Source organism: Typopeltis vanoorti, chromosome 15, assembly GCF_054136105.1.
Source record: "Typopeltis vanoorti isolate ZY-2024b chromosome 15, IOZ_Tvanoo_1.0, whole genome shotgun sequence".
NCBI classification, from domain to species: Eukaryota; Metazoa; Arthropoda; class Arachnida; order Uropygi; family Thelyphonidae; genus Typopeltis; species Typopeltis vanoorti.
In genome coordinates this window covers 52,579,953-52,605,057 of record NC_143563.1, presented here as the reverse complement: position 1 = coordinate 52,605,057, position 25,105 = coordinate 52,579,953, and the positions used below count along the sequence as shown (strand labels likewise).

At 34.9% G+C, this 25,105-nt stretch overlaps 1 protein-coding gene across 2 annotated transcripts in view; it reads left to right on the top strand.

The window, feature by feature from the left end:
- Nucleotides 1-25,105, top strand: part of Faf2 (Fas-associated factor 2) — a 293,787-nt gene that overhangs the window by 219,351 nt on the left and 49,331 nt on the right. For both annotated transcript variants that reach the window (XM_090404809.1, XM_090404808.1), the window contains 2 exons: nucleotides 3,033-3,118; nucleotides 18,889-18,980. In XM_090404809.1, the coding sequence (XP_090260935.1) occupies nucleotides 3,033-3,118; nucleotides 18,889-18,980 (178 nt within the window). The remainder of the gene's footprint in view (nucleotides 1-3,032; nucleotides 3,119-18,888; nucleotides 18,981-25,105) is intronic.

The following is a 25,105-nucleotide window of genomic DNA, read 5'->3' as shown; positions in this document are numbered from 1 at the left end:
GATTGGAAGAATGGAAGATGGGCAGACATGTGCTAATGTCTGTAGAAGGAACTTGCCACCATCGACTATTACTACAATTATGAAAAATGCAGATAGAATAAATCAGTCTGTGCAACAATCTATGGCAGTACTAAATGCAAAACATGTAAGTTAAGCAGGGGTAAACTTCATGAATAAATGGAAAAATTATCATCATTATGGGTGGATGACTTGAATCAGAAAAACATTCTTCTGATGCAGGCTGTTATAACTGAGGAAGCAAAAACAATTTTTGAGGATCTTAAAAAGACAGATGGAGGCGAAGAAACATATTTAGGAAGCAAAGATTGGTTCATGAGATTTAAGTCTCGAAGTAAGTGCCATAGTGTCAAATTATGTGGTGAGGTGGCAAGTGTAGATGCTGTGGCAGCGACTGCTTTTCCTAAAGAATTTCAAGACTGTAGAACAAGGAAGCTATCCTCCTGATTTCATTTTTAATATTGATGAGACTGGGCTCTACTGGAAAAAATTGCCTTCATTTCCTGTGAAGAACATTCCGCTCCAGGTTTTAAAGCTGCAAAAGATAGACTTATGCTTTTGTTGGGTGCAAATGTTTCCAGAACTTTTAAGCTTAAACCAATGTTGGTGTACTATTCACAGACACCACGTGCCCTCAAGGGTCTAAAAGCCATGCTGCTAGTCTATTGGAAATGAAACAAGAAAGCTTGGGTAACACAAGACATTTTTATAGATTGGTACACAAATTATTTTTGTCCTACCATGCTTCGCTTCGGTAAAAAAAGTGATTTGCCAGCCAAGACATTGATTCTCTTAAATAATGCCCCTGGACATCCTCAAAAACATTGCTGAAGTAAGAACATCATTGGATGTCAAGGTTGTTTACATGCCCCAAACACAACATTGCTTTTGCAACCGATGGATCAGGGGATTATATCAATCTTCAAAGCCTATTACCTCCGTATAACATTTATGGAAATGGTAAGAGTCTTGGACACTTCAGGAAAAACTATTAAAGACTATTGGTGGTCATTCGATATTTTGAAGGGCATTAACAACATCAAGGAAGCTTGGAACGAGGCGTCAGCAAAGTGTTTAAAAGGAGCATAGCGAAAACTTCTTTCAGCTTTTATGCACAACTTCGAGGAATTAGAGCAAGAGGAGAATGTTATTGAAGACGTTACCAAACCTGCGCGAGAGGTGGGATTGGACGATATTACAGCTAAAGATGTAACAGAAGTCTTAGAGAGCCATGATAAACTGCTTTCCAATGAAGAATTAGCTTCTTCATTTTCTTTCTCCTCCTTTGGAGGAGAAAGAAAATGAAGAAGGTCCTCTTAGAGATATAAAAACAGCCGATTTACAGCGTATCCTTGCAAGCATAGAGAATTGACTGATGAACTCTGTGAAATGGACCACAATTGTGAAAGGAGTGCAAACATAAAAAGGAGTGTAATCGCATCTATTCGACCGTACACTAAAATCCTTAAAGAAAGAAAAAGAAAATCTAGGCAGTTAACACTGGATACTTTTTTCAAAAAAAAAAAATGCAGGTGATCCGAAACCAGGAACTTTAACATAGAAATATGTAATATCTTTTCGAAGTTTCATATTTTTTGTATATAATTTTGTTTTGTTTTCGTAATTAATAATTTTATTTTAAATATGTATGTATGTATTATCAAAACTTTAAATATAATAATGTTACACATACTTCATGTGCATATTTTTTGACTGCGCGGAACATAACTTTGTACCTCTCATTAAAATTGGATTCGTTTTACGTCGATTCGGTTTGCGCCCATTTTTTCAGGAACGGAAGTGAGGCATAAACCGAGGGCTGCCTGTGTGTGTGTGTGTGTGTGTGTGTGTGTGTGTGTGTGTGTAAGCTTTTAAATAAATCTAGTGTCATATTAGCAACTCCTTCTTCACCCATGCATAGTTTATGTAGGCTTTTGGGGCACCATAAAGGTGACAGTCCTAACATTCTCTCTAATAAGTTTAGTTTAATCCTTTATCCAAGTGTGAGCAAACAAAGTTTGCACCTGAAAGTATCTTCAGGACTGGGGTAAGGTAGTACAATACCAGGCAACTCATTGCAAAGGTGGAGAAAGATCTCATCACTCCTATCTCAGTATCTCCCATAATGCAAAGCACATCTCCTTGTAGGTATGTGTAATCATATGCATTAAGGCAAGGGCCACTACCCATACTGGTTTCGACCTTTATTGAGGTTTCGTCAGTGGGAGCCAGGCCCAGGTAGTGGAGACACCAAGGCAGAAGCAATGAGAAGTCATCCCAACCTATAGGAGTTGCCAAAGGGTGTACAACCTTATTATTAAATCACTCCGGATTCAGAGAAAGATGTTGAGAGTTTATTTTTCACTTGGTTAGACTATAATAAGTTTAGTTTAATCCTTTATCCAAGTGTGAGCAAACAAAGTTTGCACCTGAAAGTATCTTCAGGACTGAAGTACTGGGTACTCCTGAGAGAATCTGAAAGGAGGATATTAGCATTTGAGAGGAAGTGCTATAGAAAGATCTTGAGAATAAGCTGGATCCAGAAAGTGAACAATGAGGAAATCTACAGACGAATACAACCAAAAGAAAACCTGGTTCAAAAAATAATCAAAAGGAAACTACGTTTCTTTGGCCATATATGTAGAATGAACGATGAGAAGAAAATAAAAATGCTGCTGTTTGGGATGATTTGAAGGAAAGAACAAAAAAGGAAGACCAAACAGAGAATGGGGCAATGACATTGTCAATTGGTGCAGAAACTCTATACACAAACTGAGTCATTTTGCACAAAATAGAATGCAATGGAAGAATTGTATCAAGATGGCATCAGACACCTATGGGCATTGGACCCATGGTTGTTGATGATGATGACAAGTATGGGCTACTTTTCCATCTTAATTTTTTTTTTAAATAGTGGGTCTTTTATTCTGTGCACTATTTCCCTTCTAGTTTTATTATTATTATCATCATTATTTGCATATATGTAAATTATATACTTTTTTATCATTATTCAGGCACTAAATGATGCAAAAAGAGAGCTAAAATTTCTTCTAGTTTATCTTCATGGTGATGATCATCAGGATACTCCCAATTTTTGTAGGTCAGTGGAATCATTAATTTGAACTCTGATATATTATTATATTCATATTATTAAAATTATCGAATCTTTAAGATAAACTTTAGCATTGTCAATATCTTTTATTATAAAATCACCAACAGCAATTTTAATTCCTATGAATTCTTTGAACTCTACTGATTTTATGTTAATAAGGAAAATGTGGAAAACTTAGAATGTGAAGCATGTTAAACCTTTTGAAGTGCTGCATTGGATTTAGATTGCAAGCTACCTTCAGCTAAGATACAGATTAAATTTATGCATTCAAAAATAAAGTTCCCAAAATTTAGCCTTGTTAACTTTAAATTTACTCCTAACAAGAAACATTATGTGGAAATAATATCGCAACCATATAATTGCTGAATAGAATTGAAGTAGAGAAACTCTTGGAAGAAATAAAAACAAACATAATCAGTAAATTAAAGATGCCAGGAAATTATATTGTTTAATCCTTTATCCAAGTGTAAGCAAACAAAGTTTGGACATGAAGTCACTTCACAACTGGGTTACTTGTATATTGAGGCTAATGACTTCACATCAATTGTCTTAGTATCTCATAATGCAGTGCACGGACATGTATAATGCTATGCATTATGGAAAGGGCCACTACCCAGACTGGTTTTGACCTTTATTGAGGTCTCATCAGTGGGAGCCAGACCCAGAAGTGATACCAAGGTTGAAGTAATGCAGAAGTCATATTTCCATATACAAGTAGTCAAAAGGTGTCACACTTTATTACTAAAATACTGTGGTAGAGATAGATGTTGAAAAATGTGATCAATATTACAGATAATTGCCCAGAACAAATGAGAAAATTAAGTAAACCTTGAATAATTAATAAGATTTTGGAACTGTGGGGACAAAAAAAGGACTAAAATAAATATATTTAAATATAATCAGAAGCAAAGCTTGTAAAAGTTGAAGAAATAATATTGATAAATTTTATCACATTTATTAGAGACAAAGGTGACATGAAAACTGAAGATGAAGCTATCCTAGATGTCCAGAGTTAATAATTTTTATATATTTATATCTCTCACACACACATGAGAGGTTGCAACACCTATACATATATACAAGGTGGCTTATAAGTCATGAAGGAGTTGAAACATTTAATAACTTTATTTATTAATTATTTTTATTCTTTATTTCTTTTTTGTTATAATGAAATACAGAACTGGGAGATTTATTTTTTACTAGTTATGAAACACTACATCACGTAAATGCCTTCAATTTTCAGCTTCATGAAGATGGACCCTTTCTACAAATGTTTCTGGCTGCAACATCCTAATTCAGCTGTTGGATTGTCTGGAGCTTATTTACATACATCTTCATATGTATGTAAATCTTCATATCATACGTATGATATGAAGGTAATGATATAAGGTATATGATATAAGGTATTACCCTTCAGGTAATACCTTAGGAAGAAGTCGGAGAAATGGATGACCAATTATTTGCTTGTCAAAAAATGTGCCTTAGGACAGTGCTTCCCAAACTTCTGGATATCAGGGTACCCCCCTCGAAAAAATTAAAATATTTCATGCCCCCTCGAAAAAAAATCGTAATATAGATGTATTATTCCAATATTTATTGTATTTATATTCAATACAAAACATACACAGCGAATATTGCAAAAATCAAATGCAAATATTACATTTTTAGCATCTTACATACACATTTGACATGGCACATTATCTCATATTTTTATATAGATAGATGTATTGTTATTGTAACATTTGCAGTACAAGCACATGAAACGTAAATCGATTAGTAATAAAGAAAGAATTAAAAACATAAAAGAAGTTTCGGTACACAATAAATAATGGAAAAAACTCACGTAGAAAGATTATTTATTAGTATAATTTTCGCCTGTGTGTCACAGGCATCCTCAGTACATTAAGCTCAAAATTAAACACTAACTGACAATTCCAAAAAGCGCCACCTAAGTAGCTGGTGTACGATAACTAAAAAGGTCAATAACTTTCCTAAAAAAAAAAAAATTATATAATAAAAATAATAAAAAGTTAGGAAAGATTAGCTGATTTGTAAAGTACTATCTCCCATAAAGGGGACAGACGTAAGCCGTCGGAGCTGTTTAAGTTAGGAGAATGAAGTAGAGTTTCACGTTTCTTTATAAAGGCGTTCCATGAGAAACTGACTTTTGTGAAGAACTCTTGTCTTTCTCCATTGAACTCTGTGTCTAGTGAAGATGGCATGTTCAGAAAGTCCAGACTTTTCAGGTTTAAAGTATTCAATATAAGATTGGTGTTCTTCTAGCCGAATAGAGGCAGATCTTCCCATTTGTCCGAAATAAGATAATCCACACGAGCACGGAATCTAGTAGACACCTGGATGATTAAGATGTGGAAGCTTGTCCTTAGGAGAAGTGAGAAAGGTGGAGATTTTTCTAAACGGTCGAAAGGCAGCAAAGATATTCAGTGGTTTTAAAACTTTTGCTATACGTTCACTGATGCCTTGTACATAAGGGATAGTAATGCACGTTATTTCCTCTGTGTTTGAAGAGGAAGACATATTAAAACTATTCAAAGTTCTTTCAATGAAGCAATTCTTATAACCATTAGATAGAAAGGAAGAAGTTATGTATTGTAGTTCTTTCTGTAAAAGCTTAGAAATGGAGGAAAGAGTGCTGTAAAGGAGTTAGAGATGATAAAGGTGACATGAAAACAGGAGAAAAATATATCCTTGAAGTATGGAGTAATCACTTCGAAAAATTGCTAAATGAAATAAGCAGTGATAGCACAGTGATAAAAAAGTACTCAACAGGCATTCAGGCAGGAATACATATGACACTTGAAGTAGAAAAAAACCATTAAAGGCTTGAAATGTGGAAAGGCAGCAGGAGTAGATGATATTCGACCAGAAATGCTGAAGTATGGTGGTATAAGAGTCTTACAGTGGTTGCACTGCATAGTTCAGAAAGCATGGACAGAGGGATGAATTCCCAATGATTGGAGTAGAGCTCTAATAGTGCCCTTATATAAAAAGGGAAATAAAACTGAATGTGAGAATTACAGAGGTATTTCCCTACTGAGTGTTCCCGGCAAGATCTATGCAAGTATACTTGAGAAGAATTGTGGAAGAAAAGCTTGGTGATGACAAGCTGGATTCAGGCCAAATAGAGGCTGTCAGGATCAGATCTTCACTTTAAGACAAATAGTCCAGAAAGCATCGGAATATAACTAAGATCTGTATTTAAGTTTTGTCGATCTGGAAAAGGCATATGACAAGGTTCGAAGAGAGAAGCTATTGAATATGCTATAGTTATATGGTGTCAATGGGGCATTATATCAAGCAATATTTAGTCTGTATTTGAGTTGTAAGTAAGCAGTTAGAATTGAAGGAAGTACAGGGAGATGGTTTAATGTTAAATCTGGTGTGAGACAAGGATGTACATTATCCTCTCTGTTATTCATTATCTATATGGATGATATTATGAAAGAAAGTGGTATTAAACATGATATTAGAATTGGGGATGTTAATGTCAGCTCTTTACTTTATGTGGACGATGTTATACTTCTAAATAAATCCACTACAAATTTGCAAGATTCCCTTGACTAAATTGAATAACTGTTGTAATAGATATGGTATGAAGGTCACCATTACAAAGACAATGAAAATAGGTAAAATTCATCATGAAGGTTATTTTCTTGATCATAAATTAGTAAATAATAATATTTTTTGGTTTACCGATCAAGTGTTGATCAATTTTATTAACTGAACCAACTAGTTTCGCCACACTTATCTGTTGGCATCTTCAGGGCTTACATAGAGGTTTAAACAATCTCACAATTATGCGTAATTGCAAATTGACAAGAATAACTGTAAAAAACTGACTAGAATAATTACAAATAAAATAGTATCGAACGTGAGTGAAACACATATCGTGTGTACAAGATCAGCTAGCTGTTGCTGAGGAACTTTCTGTAGTTTGTATTAAAGTTCATTTCTTCTGTTTTTAAGGTTCTGATTAGGGATTTCCATATCTCTGGGAGTATTAGGCCTTGATTTCTGTTAAGGTTGACAGTAGAATGGGCGACTGTGGCTGCCTCTTTGAAAATTCTTGAATGGTAATCTTCCTCTATATAAGGGGAACAGCTTTTGTCCCACTCGATGACATGGTTAGTTGTAGAGAAATGAGACGATAGACCAGAAATGTCCTGTCTGTTGTTTTTGACATAGCCAATGTGCTCCTTTTTTCTGATTTCGAGGCTTCTCGAAGTCTGTCTGATGTAACTAGAGCCACATGAGCATGGAATATTATAAACTCCAGCATATTTGTAGAAAGGATGGTTGTCTTTTGGAGATCTTAGTAGTTTACTAATAGATTCTATTGGTTTGAATGTTACTCTTATTTTATGTTGTTTGAGGAGATTGGCGAGCTTGTTGGAGATGCCACTTACAAAAGGAATTGCAATCGTTTTTATATATTGAATATCTTCTTGTTCTCTTTGTGGTGGTTCAGAGAAAAAGATTTTATTGACTAGTCTTCTTGGATATCCGTTCAAGTACAAATTGTTGGAAATAAATTTTAACTCATCTTGAAGGGTCTTGTTGTCCGTTGTGATGCGAATCGCTCTTTTTTTAACATGTGTACAATGCTGACATTTTTAGACATCTTAATCAAAAAACAAATTGACGGCAGTATAAATCTATCGGTGTACAGAAAACTGACCAATACAGGTCGCTACCTACATTTCAACTCCACCCACCACATCTCACATAAACTCAGCATTGTACACATGTTAAAAAAAAGAGCGATTCGCATCACAATGGACAACAAGACCCTTCAAGATGAGTTAAAATTTATTTCCAACAATTTGTACTTGAACGGATATCCAAGAAGACTAGTCAATAAAATCCTTTTCTCTGAACCACCACAAAGAGAACAAGAAGATATTCAATATATAAAAACGATTGCAATTCCGTTTGTAAGTGGCATCTCCAACAAGCTCGCCAATCTCCTCAAACAACATAAAATAAGAGTAACATTTAAACCAATAGAATCTATTAGTAAACTACTAAGATCTCCAAAAGACAACCATCCTTTCTACAAATATGCTGGAGTTTATAATATTCCATGCTCATGTGGCTCTAGTTACATCGGACAGACTTCGAGAAGCCTCGAAATCAGGAAAAAGGAGCACATTGGCTATGTCAAAAACAACAGACAGGACATTTCTGGCCTATTGTCTCATTTCTCTACAACTAACCATGTCATCGAGTGGGACAAAAGCTGTTCCCCTTACATAGAGGAAGATTACCATTCAAGAATTTTCAAAGAGGCAGCCACGGTCGACCGTTCTACTGTCAACCTTAACAGAAATCAAGGCCTAATACTCCAAGAGATATGGAAATCCCTAATCAGAACCTTAAAAACGGAAGAAATGAACTTTAATACAAACTACAGAAAATTCCTCAGCAACAGCTAGCTGATCTTGTACACGCGATACGTGTTTCAGTCACGTTCGATACTATTTTATTTGTAATTATTCTAGTCAGTGTTTTACAGTTATTCTTGTCAGTTTGCAGTTACGCATAATTGTGAGATTGTTTAAACCTCTATGTAAGCCCTGAAGATGCCAACAGATAAGTATGGCGAAACTAGTTGGTTCAGTTAATAAAATTGATCAATGCTTGATCGGTAAACCAAAAAATATTATTATTTATTAATAGGTAGAATTGTTGAAAATGTCAACTGTGTTGTGAACGGGGAACCTGTGGAACAAATAAAACATTTCGGCTACTTAGGCACGATTTTTAGTGAAGATGGTAAATTAAATATGGAAATAGACAAAGCTGGCATGGTAGGAAGTCAATTGAATAAATTCATGTGGAATAAGAGAGAAATTAGTCGGAACACTAAATTAGCTGTATACAAGACAGTGTTAAAACTAGTTTTAACTTATGGATCTGAGAGCTGGGTCAGAAGTAAAACACTTGACCAAAGACTAGAGACTGCAGATATGAGAGTCCTGAGAAAGATTAGAGGCATGAACAGATGGCATCAATGGCAATATCATATTAAAAACGAGGATATTAGGAAAGAACTTGACATTGTCGGCATCCAGGAATGTGTTAGCAGAGCCAATCTTAGGTGGTATGGTCACTTAAACAGAATGGGCACATTGTACCATATCAGTGGATTGATATGGTACAATGTGCCTTTGACGATAGAAATATAAGATCTGATAATGATAATATTGGAGTCTTGACAAGTAATAGACTGATTTGGAGGAAAATTGTAGATAGGAAGTTAGTAATGGTGTAAATTTTTCATGTAGTACTATCATATCCTGTACACCCTTTGAGGGTACATGTCAAGAATTTCATGATGATGATGATAGATGATATCCATTACTTAGTTATTTGTCAGAAGCTCTTCTGTTTATCGATAATAGTTAGCAATCCATTTCTTATAATATGTAGACGGATTAATTTTTATTCAGGAATAGATGAATTTTTACTTACTAGGTCTGTTTTCCTATAGCATTTGGAGGGGGGGGAATGGGGTAATCCCGAACAGAAACTATACTGCAGAAGCAAGAAAAAACAAGTAGTTTTATTGTATCACTAAATGCAAATTGGTGAAAGGTATTTACCGTCTATGTACTATATTCCCGAGTTTCAGCAGTAATACTTTTTGTTGGCCTGGTTGGCTAAGTGGGTAGCATATCTGCTCTCCAGCCAAGAGGCTGTGGGTTGAAATCCCACCATAGGTATGGATGTTTGTGATTGGTCTACGAACTCTGTGCAGAAAGGGCATCTGTAACCCTACCTCTTCTTCTAGCAGAAGGCTTTGCTCCCAAAACTCTGAGGTGTGTGGGTGATGACACATAAATAACTATATTTAGTAACAATTAGTGTTATTAGCGACAACTGGAAGGATCATTCATAATGTCTCCTCCCACAGACAGTATGCTACATACATGCACCAAAAAAATTTTATTGTAGTGCCAAACACAGTGTCTAACTTAAATACATTTGTCCTAACATACATACTGTCTCAAACTTGAGTTCCAGAAAATATGTGGAATACTTGTTTATAATACAGTTATTGGTTGCAGAAAGCAAACAAATGATTTATGTAAAGCAAATTTTCTAAAGAAAATAAAGATGTATATGTATATAAAAATTTGAAATCAGTTTGAACTGTATCTGAGATTTTCAGTATCATTAAAACAGTTTACAAATGCCAATTTTACAAATAACATTCTACCCCCAAAAAAATTCTATTGCAACTTACATGGCATACAAACTGTGAGAAAATGCATCCGCCCAGTGGAAGCGACATAAATACACTGAAAGGAGTTCCAGCAGGTAGTGTTGGCATGTGCTGACACTGCCTGAGGAAAGATTAACAAAACAGATATTTTTTCCCTCCAGAATGGAGGGAAGAAGACTCAGTGGAAGACCATGATCTAAGTGGACTGATTGCAGTTAGAAGTGCCTTAGAAAACTGAAATATAAGATTGCTAATATTGGGATTCTGATAACAGTCTAATTTGGAGGAAAATTGTTGAGAGGAAGTTAGTAAACTTTTCATTACTGTTCTATCATAATATCCTTAAATTAAACATGTCAAGAAAATATATTCTTGTTTTTTCCTTTGTCTACGTATAAGCAAAAAAGTTTGCATGTGAAATATCCTTACGACTATACTACTTGTATATGTTATGCGCAAATTGTGAAATCGCACAATTCACGGAATGCGCAACACTTTTGCTCATTCCATGAACTATGTAACACGCTTGTACAGTTCGTGGAATGTGTAGAATTTTGCACAATTCATGAAATGAGCATTACATTTTTAACATATGTTATGCGCAGATTATGAAATCGCACAATTCAAGGAATGCACAGAAATGTTGCGCATTCCATGAACTGTATAACGCGCTTGTACAGTTCATGGAATGTGTAGAATTTTGCATGATTCATGAAATGAGCATTACGTTTTCTGCTTATTTCATGAATTGGGCCCTAACCTAACCTTAGGTTAGGTTAGGTTTGGTTCCATTTTGGATGTAGGGATCTAAAATTTAACAAATACGGATGTTTAAAACCTAATCGTCACATATTATATAAGCCGCAGGTCCTGCAACTAATGCCAATGAGAAACTAACCTTACTAAATACGATGAAAGGAATATTTGATGTTAGGTACAAATTTACTGTAACACTTGACTAACTGGTTAGGTTTAGTCAGATTAGGTTAGGTTCCATTTTGGATGTAGGAATCTAGAATTTAACAAATATGGATGTTTAAAACCTAATTGTCACATATTATATAAGCCGTGAGTCAACTTTCAGCAACAATCAATAAGAAATGTGCTTCACCAGTTTATCACGAGATCCACCCAATACATGAATTGAGCATTACGTTTTCTGCTCAATTCATGAATTGTGCAAAATTCTACGCAATTCATGGAATGAGCAAAAGTGTTGCATATTCCGTGAATTGTGCGATTTCACAATTTGCGCATAACATATATATAGACTGATGACTTCACATCATTTGCCTTAGTATTACATCAATTCCTTCACATTAATTGCCTTTTTTGATACTTGTGTATGGGAGATATACTGCTTGTACATTAATTCAACCTTGGTATCTCTTCTGGGTCTGGCTCCACTGTTGAGACCTCAATAAAGGTCAAAACCAGTCTAAGTAATGACCATTCTCATAATGCACAGCATTATACACACCCGAAAGAATGTGTGTTTTGCATTATAGGATACTGAGGCACTTGATGTGACGTCATCAGTCTGTATACACATAGCCTAGTCATGACGATACTTCACACGCAAACTTTCTTTGCTTACACTTGGACAATGGATAAATCAAGAATATGATTTCTTGGCAAGTTTAATTTAATATGCAACAGAGTATTGGAGGCCTAAAGTGGCTTGAAAGAGTTCAATGTTTGGTTTCTAGAGTAAGGATTCGGATGTGTGTGTGTGTGTGTGTGTGTGTGTGTGTGTGTGTGTGTGTGTGTGTGTGTGTGTGTGTGTGTGTTTTGTAAAATTGATAATAATAGAGAAACAAAATATCCTTAGCCCCATTCATGGTACAAAATGTACTGTAGATTTGCAAATAATCTTTCATGGGTGGGAGCAACATAAAAAATTATGTGAAAAATCTTTCTTAATCATTAGATATATGAAGAGCCAAAGGCTTCAATTCGGCGACATATGACTTGTTTAAGTTAAGGGACATTACATCCCATATCATTTCTTAGCCGAATAAGAAACTCAAAGAGTTTCATGCCGAATATAGTAGAAACTATATAAAGTTCGGCGATTCCAAGCGTAAGCAAATACCTGGATACTGCAGCAACTGACCCTAAAGGTAGTGCAAGCTGAGGCAACTCATGTCTCAGGTGGAGCAAGCTCCGATCACTATTCTTGATATTTACCCATAACGTGAACTTAGCTCCTAGGAGCTGTATTTCTATTCAACATTATGAGAGAAGATCACTACCCAGACATTCGGCATGAAACTCTTTGAATTTCTTATTCGGCTAAGAAACGATATGGGATGTAATGTCCCTTAACTTAAACAAGTCATATGTCGCCGAATTGAAGCCTTTGGCTCTTCATATATCTAATAATTTATTAGGACACCTCTCGGCAATACTCATAGAAAGGTTGTAAATTCTGTTCGCTACAACCTTGATATTAACTAGGTCTACCTACTCACTGATGAGACCTCAATAAAGGTTGAAACCAGTCTGGGTAGTGACCTTCTCTCATAATGTTGAACAGAAATACAGCTCCTAGGAGCTAAGTTCACGTTATGGGTAAATATCAAGAATAGTGATCGGAGCTTGCTCCACCTTAGACATGAGTTGCCTCAGCTTGCACTACCTTTAGGGTCAGTTGCTGCAGTATCCAGGTATTTGCTTGCGCTTGGAATCGCCGAACTTTATATAGTTTCTACTATATTCGGCATGAAACTCTTTGAGTTTCTTATTCGGCTAAGAAACGATATGGGATGTAATGTCCCTTAACTTAAACAAATTTCTTAATCATAATATCCTGTACATCTCTTTGAGAGTTCATATCGTGAATTTAATGATCATTGATAGAAACTGCATAAGTATGCTTTGGCTTTCTTTCTAGCGTAAAGCAGAAATATGTACACAATCATGTGCAAAGCTTGACTATAAAACCTTTTACAAAATAGTACAAGAAATATCAATAAGCTATGAACCTATAACAGTCATCACAAAAAAACACTGATAACCATCTCACTGGAGACGAAAAAACAAATAGGAAATATCTGAATAACTTTTTCCATTAAGTGTTCAGAGAAAGAGATCAAACTTTTTATGATCCCAAAAGATATGTAAATGCATCAACCAGGGATATTAGAAATAGGGTGTGGTTCTAATAATAATTATTTCTGCTTATTGTATTCCACTGCTATACCTAGTAGTGAAATACAATAAGCATATCTCCCAAATTTTTCCTCTCTCCACTCTGTCTCATTTCTCATCCAGTTGTTTCCTGCTATTCCTAAGAACTCATTTCTTCTTCTTTCTTCACCTGGGTGTATTGCTCCCTGAAAATCCAAATTGCATTAAGACGATTAATCTGTCATCCTGGTCAGCACATTCCCACTTCAGTTGTTTGGATTTTTGAATAACATTAGCAATTTCTGAGACCTGCTTAATGCCTGCATTTTTTCACTTCTATGATTTTTTTTTTTATTTAAATTTCCAAAATACTTCTCTTCATTGTGTGTTGATATATTCTAAGGATTTTTTTTTTGACAAAGATCAACTTTGGGTACCAGTATGTTAATGTAAACTGTATAATGGAATCCGAGAGAGAGAGAGAGAGAGAGAGGGTGGGGGGGAGGGACAAATCACCTTCGTCCACTGGCCCAATCTCTTGTAATTACTCCATGCTTTGGTTACTCTAGACTTGTAATTCCAGGCCTTGTCTGTTGTCAAAGGATATTATTTGTCCCAGATAGGTATATTCTTGTACATATTCAACAGTTCAAAATTCAAAACTGGCAAGATTTGAATTTTGAACTGTTAGTCATAATTTTTTTGTTTTTGTAAAATTCCTTTCAAGTTTCACCAGTTTGCTTGTGTTGTTCAGTTAAGTTAACCATTGAGGTCTTCTGAGAAAATAGAGCAGTATTATCAGCGAATCAAAGATTGCTTATTTTCTAAGATAATGATAACTTCATTGAGTCAGGTTTTCTGAACATGTGTTGAATTGTAGCTTGTAAAAGTGCAACATATTTACTGATTAGGAAGTACTCCTCATTTCTTCATGTGCAAATAGCTGCCTGACTTTTGCTGTAAATAGCATCAGTTAGGTTGATATTGATATTTATACCTTATAGAACATCTGAAAGAGCACGTTGGGCTGTAAGTCAGATGCTTTATTATAGTTGAGCAAAATGATATAAAGAGGTTATATTCATTATATTTTTTCAGTACTTTATTTATTGTATGCAGGTGATCTGTTGTAGAAAACGTTTTCCTAAATCCTGTCTGTTTATATTGCTGGTTTGTTTCTAGTTGGTCAGGGATTCTGAATAACTCTAAACAGCATAAGACATGATAGGTCCGTAGCTGATTATTTGTGTTTTTTTTTTTTCTTGCAAGAGGATTATCTCTGGTTTTAAGCACTGGTCTGGGATCAGTTCACTGGTAATATTGTTATCGAGTTTCCTCAGAATAGATAACAGTTTGACATTTATCTTATCTTTTCCCATTTTCATTTCATGTGGCATTCTCACTTTCTGCACTAGTGATCTCTGGGACAGTTTCTGTGTCAATATCAGAATACAGTTTTGCTTTCTAACTCCAATTTTCTATTTTTAAGTTTTTTTTTCTCTGTTGTTCGTCAGTTCCCTCTGTTTTTAAGTAATTCCCACCCACAAGAGGTTGGCACATATTTAGTTCATTAGTACCATAGGTAGGTAAGAATTTTTTCTATTTCTTATTAATTTTACATATGTTTTTTGTATTTTATATATATTTACATAATCCAGAAACCCTGCAATAGAGAAAATGGAACTTTTCATTGGTTGATCCATCTCTTTCCAGTAGATATCCCCCCTTTTTTTTACTGTTTTCAGCTATTATTATTTTCCAATTCCTTATTAATGCACTATCATCATTTTGCATGTCCTTTTGGATCTCTCATGTTATGAGTTTGTTGAGTTCTTCATATTCAATTTTATTTTTTGTTGAGTCATTCCTATATTTCAACAATAGTTATCATTTTCTTAATAGTTCAGTATTTTTGGTGAGAATTTTTTTTTCCCCTTGAGTACTTGTTAATGATTGATTTACTTTTTTTTTTTTTTTTTAAATATCAGCCCTATTCAGGATAAGTCTCGAGACCTATGATGTGTATGTGTCTGTATGGAAGTGAGAAATGGAGGCCATTGAAAATAGCACATTTGAAGCCATCTTGTGTGAAACAGTGGTCAGCAGAACAAAATATACAGTTGGTTGCTTTTTATACACCAGGAGATATAAAGGATGATGGGAATGGGTATGTATTGGCAAATAAACTCAGTGACTAGAGGGAGTGTAAATATTATGGGGAAACTATGGAAACATAGGTTGGAAGGAAGGAGGATGGGAATGGAATTTATGCAGTTACTAAGGAATAATTACCTGAGACAGCATGTGATGGAATATACTAGCGGTTTGAGAGTGCTCAATTTAGTAATTGCATCTAACCAATATGACCACATTGCTGCCAGCTGGTGAGAGTGATCATGGTTTTGATCTGGGAGGTGGCTAAATGTATGGAATTTTCAGTGAGTATATGTGGAATTACAGGACTGTTAAGTATAACAAAACATATGCCATTGCTTGGATTAGTGCCATGGCATATGAAACTGCTGAATGTTGCATGGGAAGTAGTAAAGGAGCGTTTGAGGGAAGTAATAGTAGTAACTGCATACCTAGAGTCAGGAGAATAAGTCAAGAGGGAGTTGTATGGATGAATACCATTTAAGCTGGAGCTACAAAAAAAAAAAAAAAAGAAAAATTTGTGGAGGGAATTCAAGCAGAAATGTGACCTGCAGACACATGAGCAGTACAAAGTGCAGGCCAGAAGGATAACCAGTGTAGTAAGAAACGCAAAAGCAGAGTATGAAAGGAAGTTAGCAGTATGGGCCAAAGATAATCTCAAAGGGTTCTTTTGTTATGTTGCAAATAAAAGGAAAAATGTTTAGGGCAGAATGATTTTAATGAATGCTGATAGTAGGGAAGTAACTGAATTAGGCAAAATAGTAGAATTAGCAGGTGAACACTTTGCAAGAGCATATCATCCCGGTGGAGATATTGCAGATATTAGAGATATTACTGAGGTAAATGAACTGGAGGTGTATAGCATATTACAGAACCTTGATGTGAATACAGCTATGGGATTAGATGGTATAACAGCTCAAGTTTTACGAGCAGGTGGTAGGGAATTGGCTGTGCCTTTGATCACATTGTTAAATCTAAGTTTCAGCTTTGGGTTAGTCCCAAGGGGTGGGGGAGAGGGTGACAATACTTCCATTGCATAAAGGAGGCTTCAAGATTGATATAGAAAATTACCGACCATCAAGGTGCTGAAGAAGTTGGTCAAAAGCAACATACAGAAATGAGATACTATATGGGGGGGGGGGAGCAACATGGGTTTGTGAAGGGTTGGTCGTGCCTTAGTAACTTGCCCATATTTTATAATACGGTGACAGCAGAGTTGGATGTGGGTTTCCAGTGATACTGCTGGACTCTGCAAAGACATTTGATAAGATATCACATGGAATTCTAATTAATAAATTGCAGGACATGGGATGGATATAAAGTTGGTAAAGTGGATATGAGGGTTGTTGATGGAGAGAGAGATCAAAGAGTAGTTTATTCAGGAGTAGAGTCCAGTAGCAGGCCTGTGAGTAGTGGTGTGCCACAGTTCTCTGTTCTTAGGCTGCTACTATTTAATTTGTACATTAATGATATAGGAAAGGATCTGTGTTTGCTGATGATGCAAAATTGGATAGAGTAATAATTAATAAAGATAATGTTAATTTTGTTAATCTATCCAAATCATCCTACAGTCTGGGAAAAGGAAAATTGGTGTAAGGTTATGCATTTTGGGATGAAAAGATTACCAGCTGTGTACCACATTGATGGAACTGTACTCCAGGAAATTGACGAAATTAGAGATTTGGGAGTGTTAGTAGATAGGGAGTAAAAGTTTAAAGGGCATATAGCTAAAGCAGCTCATCGGATTGAAGTTGTTGAAGTTCTTGGTTTCTTGGTTTCTTGGTTACTGAAGAATACTGACAAGCAGGTTATTATACCTCTTGATAGAACCTTGGTAAGACTTCATCTTGACTACTGTGTGTAGATTTGGTCATCTGGGTTTCTTATGGATGAGGAGAGCATCCAGAGTTGAGAGACCAAGATGACAGATCTATGGAATGAACCTTATGAGGATGGGTTGAAGATTTTTGTGGGTTACAGAAATAGGTCGACAGGCAGAAAAGGAGAGGGAGGGGGAAGGAATGGAATTGAGGTGTACAACGTACTGAAGGTTTTTTTTACAAGATTAATACAGAGGAAGTTTTTCTGAACAGGTCTGGTGGTGTGGCAACCAAGGTCTGCAACATACTCTGGTTGCCATAGTCTGTTGTAGATTCCATGACTGAATAGTTCAAAGCAAAGTATGATAGATGCTGAGCGACTGTTTGATAGTGCTTGCTATGATTAGGTTCTTCTCGATGAGTCTAAGGACTTTCACGGGGTAACCCATAATAATAAATAAATATATATATATAAGATAGCATGACTTTGCTGTATTTGGCTAACAAGGCTTTACCAGAGGACATAATAAAAAGTTAAAAGAAATATTAAAATTGTTAAAAAAAATTCCCTACTCTTGTATCCTGAACTAGCATGAAGATATCAATAGACAATAACATTGCCAATGAGGCTTTTCTTATTTCCTGTGCCTTCTCTTCACATGAACTTGTGTACATTTTTATGTTGGAACATGGTGTTAGTAAAGACTAGTCCATATGCTGAGCAGAAATCCAACAGATATTTATCATTATTATATTAGCCTTGTCCTTTTCTCTAAATTTTCTCCAGATGTTCCTTTATGTCTGGTGGGATTAATTTCCTACTCTGCTGTTTAGATCTGTAACAACAGGTACCACTTTTTCCTCATTTTTCTTTGTCAGCTGCCTTCTCTACTGATTTGTAAAATTCCTCTACTTCTTCCTTAGGAAATCCTTCTTTGGGACCATAGGCACAGATAAGTTTCATTTTCCCATTTTGAAGTTGGGCCACATAACTCTACTTGAAACTGCCTTCCAATGAAGAAGTTTATCTTCATGTTTGCTGTTGAATTCTATTGTTACTCCTTCCTTCCTTTCCTTGATCATTATTGCCTGAATATTGTGTGGTATTTTTCCAGTTCTTCTGCAAGTTGATTTCATTTCGATTAATACTCCTATTGATGGCTGCTATCTTCAGTTCTTTTGATATTGGGTTTGTTGTTGTTGTTCTTCTTTTAGAAGTTGAGCTTGATTCTGTTCAAATAATGTATATCTATATATATATATATATATAATGTATATATGTGTTTGTGTGTGTGTATATATATATATATATATATATAATATATTTCAATTTTTATCACTGAGAACATTTTAAAGATTAACAGCTGCTTAATTAACATTAATTAACCAACTTTAATTTGCAGGACAACTTTAGCTTCTAGTAATGTGATTGAATTCATCAATACTAATATGTTATTTTGGGCCTGCACGGTTAACTTACCTGAGGGATATAGAGGTAATTATGAAGTTGAAATAATATTTACTATTTCATTTTAAAATTTGAATTTGCTTTAAAAGTATTGTTAATGAAAGTGCAAAGTATGCAGTTAAATTTGAAATATGAACTTTATGTGTATAAGTGAAAGAAGATAAGTGAATACAGAAAAAGGACCCCCCCCCCAAAAAAGTTTTGTATTTCTTTGTATTATTTAAATTCATAGTTTGTCATACTATGTTGATATTTATGTATTGGAGACATCTCTGTGTTGGATTTTCCAATTATATATCAGCTTTCCATACCAGCCTTCAAATAAAGGCTGGGAATCTATTTAATGGCACTAATAAGAAGTAATTTGTGGAATTTGACTCTAGAGACAAGACCTGATGATATCTCGGCTGAATTGTGGAAAAGGTGTGGTAAGTGTAACCTTCCTGATAAATCTTCAAGAGGAGCCTCACAGGTGAGAATGCCAGCTGAATGGAGAAAAAGCTATCGGATACCATTCTATAAAAATAAATTAAATGTGTGATTGCAAGAATCACAGAATCATAAAACTCATCTCTCTCTCTCTCTCTCTCATGCATTCAAAATATGAGAGCAAAATCAGATGTTTCAGGAGCTAACAAATATTACTGAAAATCTGTGCAGGTTCGTCTCAGAATCCTCAATCGATGCCAAGCATTTGATCAGAAATTTACTAGAAAGGTACAAAGATAACAAAAAGACCCTGCACCTAGTATTTATTGACTTCAAAAAGGCCTTTGATTGGGTTCCATGGAAATTAATGTGGCAAGCACTGAGATCATAGAAAGTCAGAGAATATTATATTACTAAATTAAAGACATGTACATCAAGGATCAGTGCTAAGCCCACTTCGTCATGGACCACCTAATAGCAGACATTCAGTGACCTGCACCATGGGATATTTTATATGCTGACGACATTGTCCTGATGAATGAAGACTTACATTTGATGCTAGTTAAGTGGAGGACGGCACTGCAAAGTGTTGGCTTGCAAATTAACAGATAGAAGGCTTGAGTACATGTGATTTTTCAAATGGCTCTAACAGTAATGTCATATACCTTGAAGATACCCTACTCCACTCAAGAAGATTGATAGTTTTAAGTACTTAGGCTCAATCCTCACTAAGGAGAGCATTATCAAGGCATCATGGAAGACTGCATGAACACCAGTTAGATGAAATGGAGAGAGCTGTCTGGAGTATTATGTAGCAGAAGGATGCCAGCATGAGTAAAGGGGAAGATATATAAAACAGCAGTATGACCTGCCATAATATACATTGCAGAATGTTAAACCCCTTAAGAAACAAAAAGAGCAGAAGCTGCACATCACTGAGATAAAGATGCTGAGGTGGGCCAGAGGAGTCCATGCTGGATAAAGTGCATAAGGGAGCTTCAAGATTAGATATATTATTTATAAAATAACCGAGTCCTGGCTTAGATGGCATAGACATGTCATGAGATACCATATAGATCACATGACACAGAAGGTAATGGAAATGTGTATGGAACTGAGTGGACAGTAGACTCATCCATGTTTAACATGGATGTCCCTTATAAAAAATAAAAAAATTAAAAATGACTCCAAACTGCCTAGTTGGAGATATAGACAACTCACCTGGCACAGAATATCCTGGCAATTAGAGACCAGGAGAGCTGATACCAAGTTAAATGGGATAATGGAGAGGATAGAGAAGAAAACTTTTGTAAATTACTTTATTTCCAGACATGATTGCTATAGGTTTGCATTAGAATTTTTTTTTTTACAATAATTTTAAACTCGAACTTAACATTCAATTTTCAGCATATATGTTACATTAGTATGAGCTAACTTTGTGATATTTTTTTCCATGTTTACTGTTTTGTGCCAAACAGAAGCAACCATTTTGCTCATTTAGCAGTTCTGCATCTGTGATTATCAAGCAATAATTGTATTGGTACCAAATGAAAACAATAGCATGACCAAGATGATATGCAAGCTGTGTACTTATTATGTGCACACTTAAATCCCATTTAGGGCTGAATTATCAAGCATAATATATATTAACAATATTAGTAAGCATTGTTCATTTTCTGTGTTATTGTGTCATTGTTTCATTGTTTATTTTACTTTAATCCTTATAAAGTAAAATATCAAGTAGTAGCCCAACATAGTTCATGAGGCATTTATAATCTTAACGTGAATTGCCTTGGCATTGTAATTTTTTAAGAGATGATCACATGTATTTTTCTTTAGCTAGTGGTTTATTTGGGTTGCTCGGATGAAAAAGTACTGTTTAGAACTTACTGATATACTTCAACGAGTAGCTAGAAACCTAGAATACTGACAGCATTACATGTTCACAATTCTAAAAGATCACGAGCTTTCACAGAAAATTATAGGATTCCAAATGTGATATAGAATAGAGTAGTTAAATAACATTATGCTGTTTAACATCTTTCCACCATATTTTCAAACATTAGTTAAGATCTACAAATACATCTGGTATTAGTACAGTAATCCCTCGATTAGTGTGACCCTGATTAGTGCATAATTTTTTTTTGATATCCAAATTCGATTAGTGCACCTCTAAAATTCGATTAGTGCGCCTATATACATCTTAAAAATAAATGTTATAGATTTTAAAAATTTTCTATCTATACATTTTTATGGCTAACTATTTTAAAAAATCATTCACCAGAATGAAATAATTTAGTTACCCATTTAAACATCTTACAAAGTTATTTTTAATGGCATACTACACTACTTCTATGTACACCATGTATACTATGTTAAAAATTTTTACCGCCAAAATTTGTCGTCTGCTATAGTACGCCCACAGATTCGAGACCCTTCGACACTTCTGCGCATGTCACAAAAAGGAGGAGAATCCAGTCCGATAATAGGGTAATCAATCCGTCTTCTGGGATGAGTTGTTTATTATTACATGTCGGAAAATTAACTTTTCTTTTATGATCATTGTAGTTTTTAAAGTGGTAACTATTTTGCTTGTATAACAGTTGGGAAATTTTATCTATAAAGCACGTGATTTCGCGTGTTGGCGACCAATTCGTACGTCCTTCATTTCTTTCTCCCCTTCAATGATAATGTCCTACAGTTAATTAAATCTCATTCTGAAGAATTGAGTGATTCCGACCTGCTAAATTTAGATGCACAGCAGGAAGATCCCAAAGAATATGAAGAAAATTTAACCACTGATAGTCAGCCAAAAGAGATTTAACAGAAACAATTTGAAAATATTTTTCGTACAATCGAAGTTTTTAAGCAGCAATGCTTAGATGCTGATCCTGATGAAGAGAGAATAGGGCCATACCGTTGGTTGTATGGAAAAAAAAAGAAATAAAATGGCCGCCAAACTAAGTTAGCTCAATTCTTTGTTAAGAAGTAGAATAATAAAATTTATATTCTGAATATGTTTTATTGTCTTTCAGCTTCATGGTTTTCCTTTAACTAGGCTCTTTAACTGAGACATACCTTAATTCTTGTATAAAAAAAAAAATAAGGTTCAAAAAAGAAATTTGAGGAACGAATTATACTTTTTCCCATAGGGTGTTATTATATTCGATTAGTGCATTTTCGATTAATGCGCCTGTTTTAAAGAACGCATTAGGTGCACTAATCGAGGGATTGCTGTATTTAACAAGCAGTAACCTGCTAGAAAACTGTCGGGTGTCTTCTTTGAAATATGAAGTGTGAACCACGTACTAACAATGAAAATTAAAGCATTTTGGACATTTTTAAGTAATTCACTTTAAGCATTGTAGGAAATTTTATATCCATTGCTATTGTAAAATTTGGAATGAGATCCTCTATTTTTTCTTGGTAGATCTTTTGAAGGAATTGTTTAGAAATATTGACTGAGATAGAACTTCAGTTACTGAATGTTTTCTCTCCAGTTTCAAGTACTGTTGAATGCATTCTTTAACCCAGTGGTTCCCAAACTGGGCACCTTGAAATATTCCAATATTCACTGAAATAACTGAAATAACTGCACCAGCTGCCTGCTGCAAAACTGTTAGGTAGGCCTATGTTTTGACTTTGCGCACCATGAACCAAAAAAGTTTGAGAACCACTGCTTTAACCGAATAATGTTTCATTCAAAGGTGAGGGGAGGGGACATAAACTTACAAGTGCTGTTAAGCAAGTTATGAATTTTGGATTAAAATCATACCAAAAAACAAAAAAAAGATGAACCAATAATAGTGTTACAAAAATCATTATTTTGTTAATGCAAAGAAACACTGGAATCTCTAAAAACACTATGGGAATAAAAGTTTAAAAACGTCAGAAAATTTGTTCGCAGCGTAGCCTCATTTTATGCAAAGGATGCATTCCTGAAGACCTTGTATAATTCGAGGCTAGTTTTATTATAGAAATAAATGCAAAGTTGGGGTGGTAGGAGAGGAATGAATGCAGTCTCAGAGTGCATAAATTTATAACCATAACCTGACCAACAAAAGGATGAACAAAAATACAATGGAAGGCTAACATGAACTATAACAGTGCTAAAATACAGAACATGTAGGAATCAGAAATTACTTGAAGCATGGGAGCTGGTACAGGTTAGCTATTGTCCGGTAATGTGGACAAGATAGTTGGCTGAAAAGTTAGTCTCACATGCAGAAAAATCTAACATGCAATTTTTAAATGACACTCATTCGATACCCTTGATTCCTATTAAGTGCCTTGTGAATGAATAATCATGTTAGATTCTTTTATGTTGCAAGTAGTGAAGATGTCCTTTGTGTAAGGCATGGAGCTCTTTTCCCATTCAGTATTATGATGATGTGTGCAAAAGAAATGAAAAGCTCTTCTCTGTTGTTATTAAGGTCTCCAATATGTTTTTTTGTTTATTTTCCAAACTTCTAGATGTCTGCCCTATGTAAGAAAGGCTGTTAGCACATGGAATATTATAAACCCCAGGATGTTTGTGGAAAGAGTTGTGGTCTTTAGGTGAATGAAGTAAACCTCGTGTTAAAATGAGCTTGAAGACCACTCTTATGTCATGAGATTCGAGGAGACTAGCACTCATTAGCTAAAGTTTATCAGTGTAAGGGATGAAAACTGAAGTTCTACAGTCAATGTCAGGAGTTTGTTGTGGAGTAGAGTAGAGAATATTAATTTTTGTACGATTTTCTTAGAATATCCATTGCACACAAGTAGTTGGAGTAGAGACTGTAATTCTTCCTTCAATTTTTTTTTCTTCATCTCTTGTGATAGAGATCGCTTCTGTTTTTGAGCATATTTTTTTGGAAATGTGTGGAAAGGATGTTGAACAGCATAATGTTATTTCACTATTCTATTTTATATCACATTTGGAATCCTATAATTTTCTGTGAAAGCTCATGATCTTTTAGAACTGTGAATATGTAATGCTGTCAGTATTCTAGGTTTCTAGCTACTTTTTGAAGACTATCAGTGAGTTTTAAACATCCTCCTATAGTTGTTCTTGCTTTTATTCTGCACATAATTGAAGAAGTCTTTTGGATTTTCTTTACTGTTCAGCCAGCTACTTCTCATTATCTCTTTTGTTACTACTGTTCCTTTTAAGTACTTTTGCATCTGAGCAACCCAAATAAGCAACTAACTAAAATAAAATAAATACAAGTGCCTTTTCTCTTAAAAAATGCATTGTCAAGGCAATTCATGTTAAGATTATAAATGCCTCAAAATCCATGTTAGGCTACTACTAGTTATTTTACTTTATGATTTAAAGCAAAATATACAGAAAAGTAACATTTCTTGCTAATATTGTTTATATATTATGCGTGATAATTCAGCCCTAAATGAAATTTAAGTATGCATATGACAAGTACGCAGTCTTCCTTTTCATCTTGATCATGCTATTGTTTTCATTTAGTTGGAATGCAGTTTGGTTGGCAAAACCCCAAATTGCTGTCCCATCCTCATTTGTTCAGTATCCTTGTAGATACTTATTTATGGGGTGCAACTCGAGAAGTCAAGGTTTAGACATTATGCTAGAAACCTTGGTGACTTTTCTGCATTCCTTAAATGGCTATATGAAAGTCTCCTTTTCATCCAGTTTTGATCCTTAAGGAATCAAGAGGGAGTTAATTTTTCTTTTTTCCATTTCCTCTTCTTATGCATCCATGTCCATT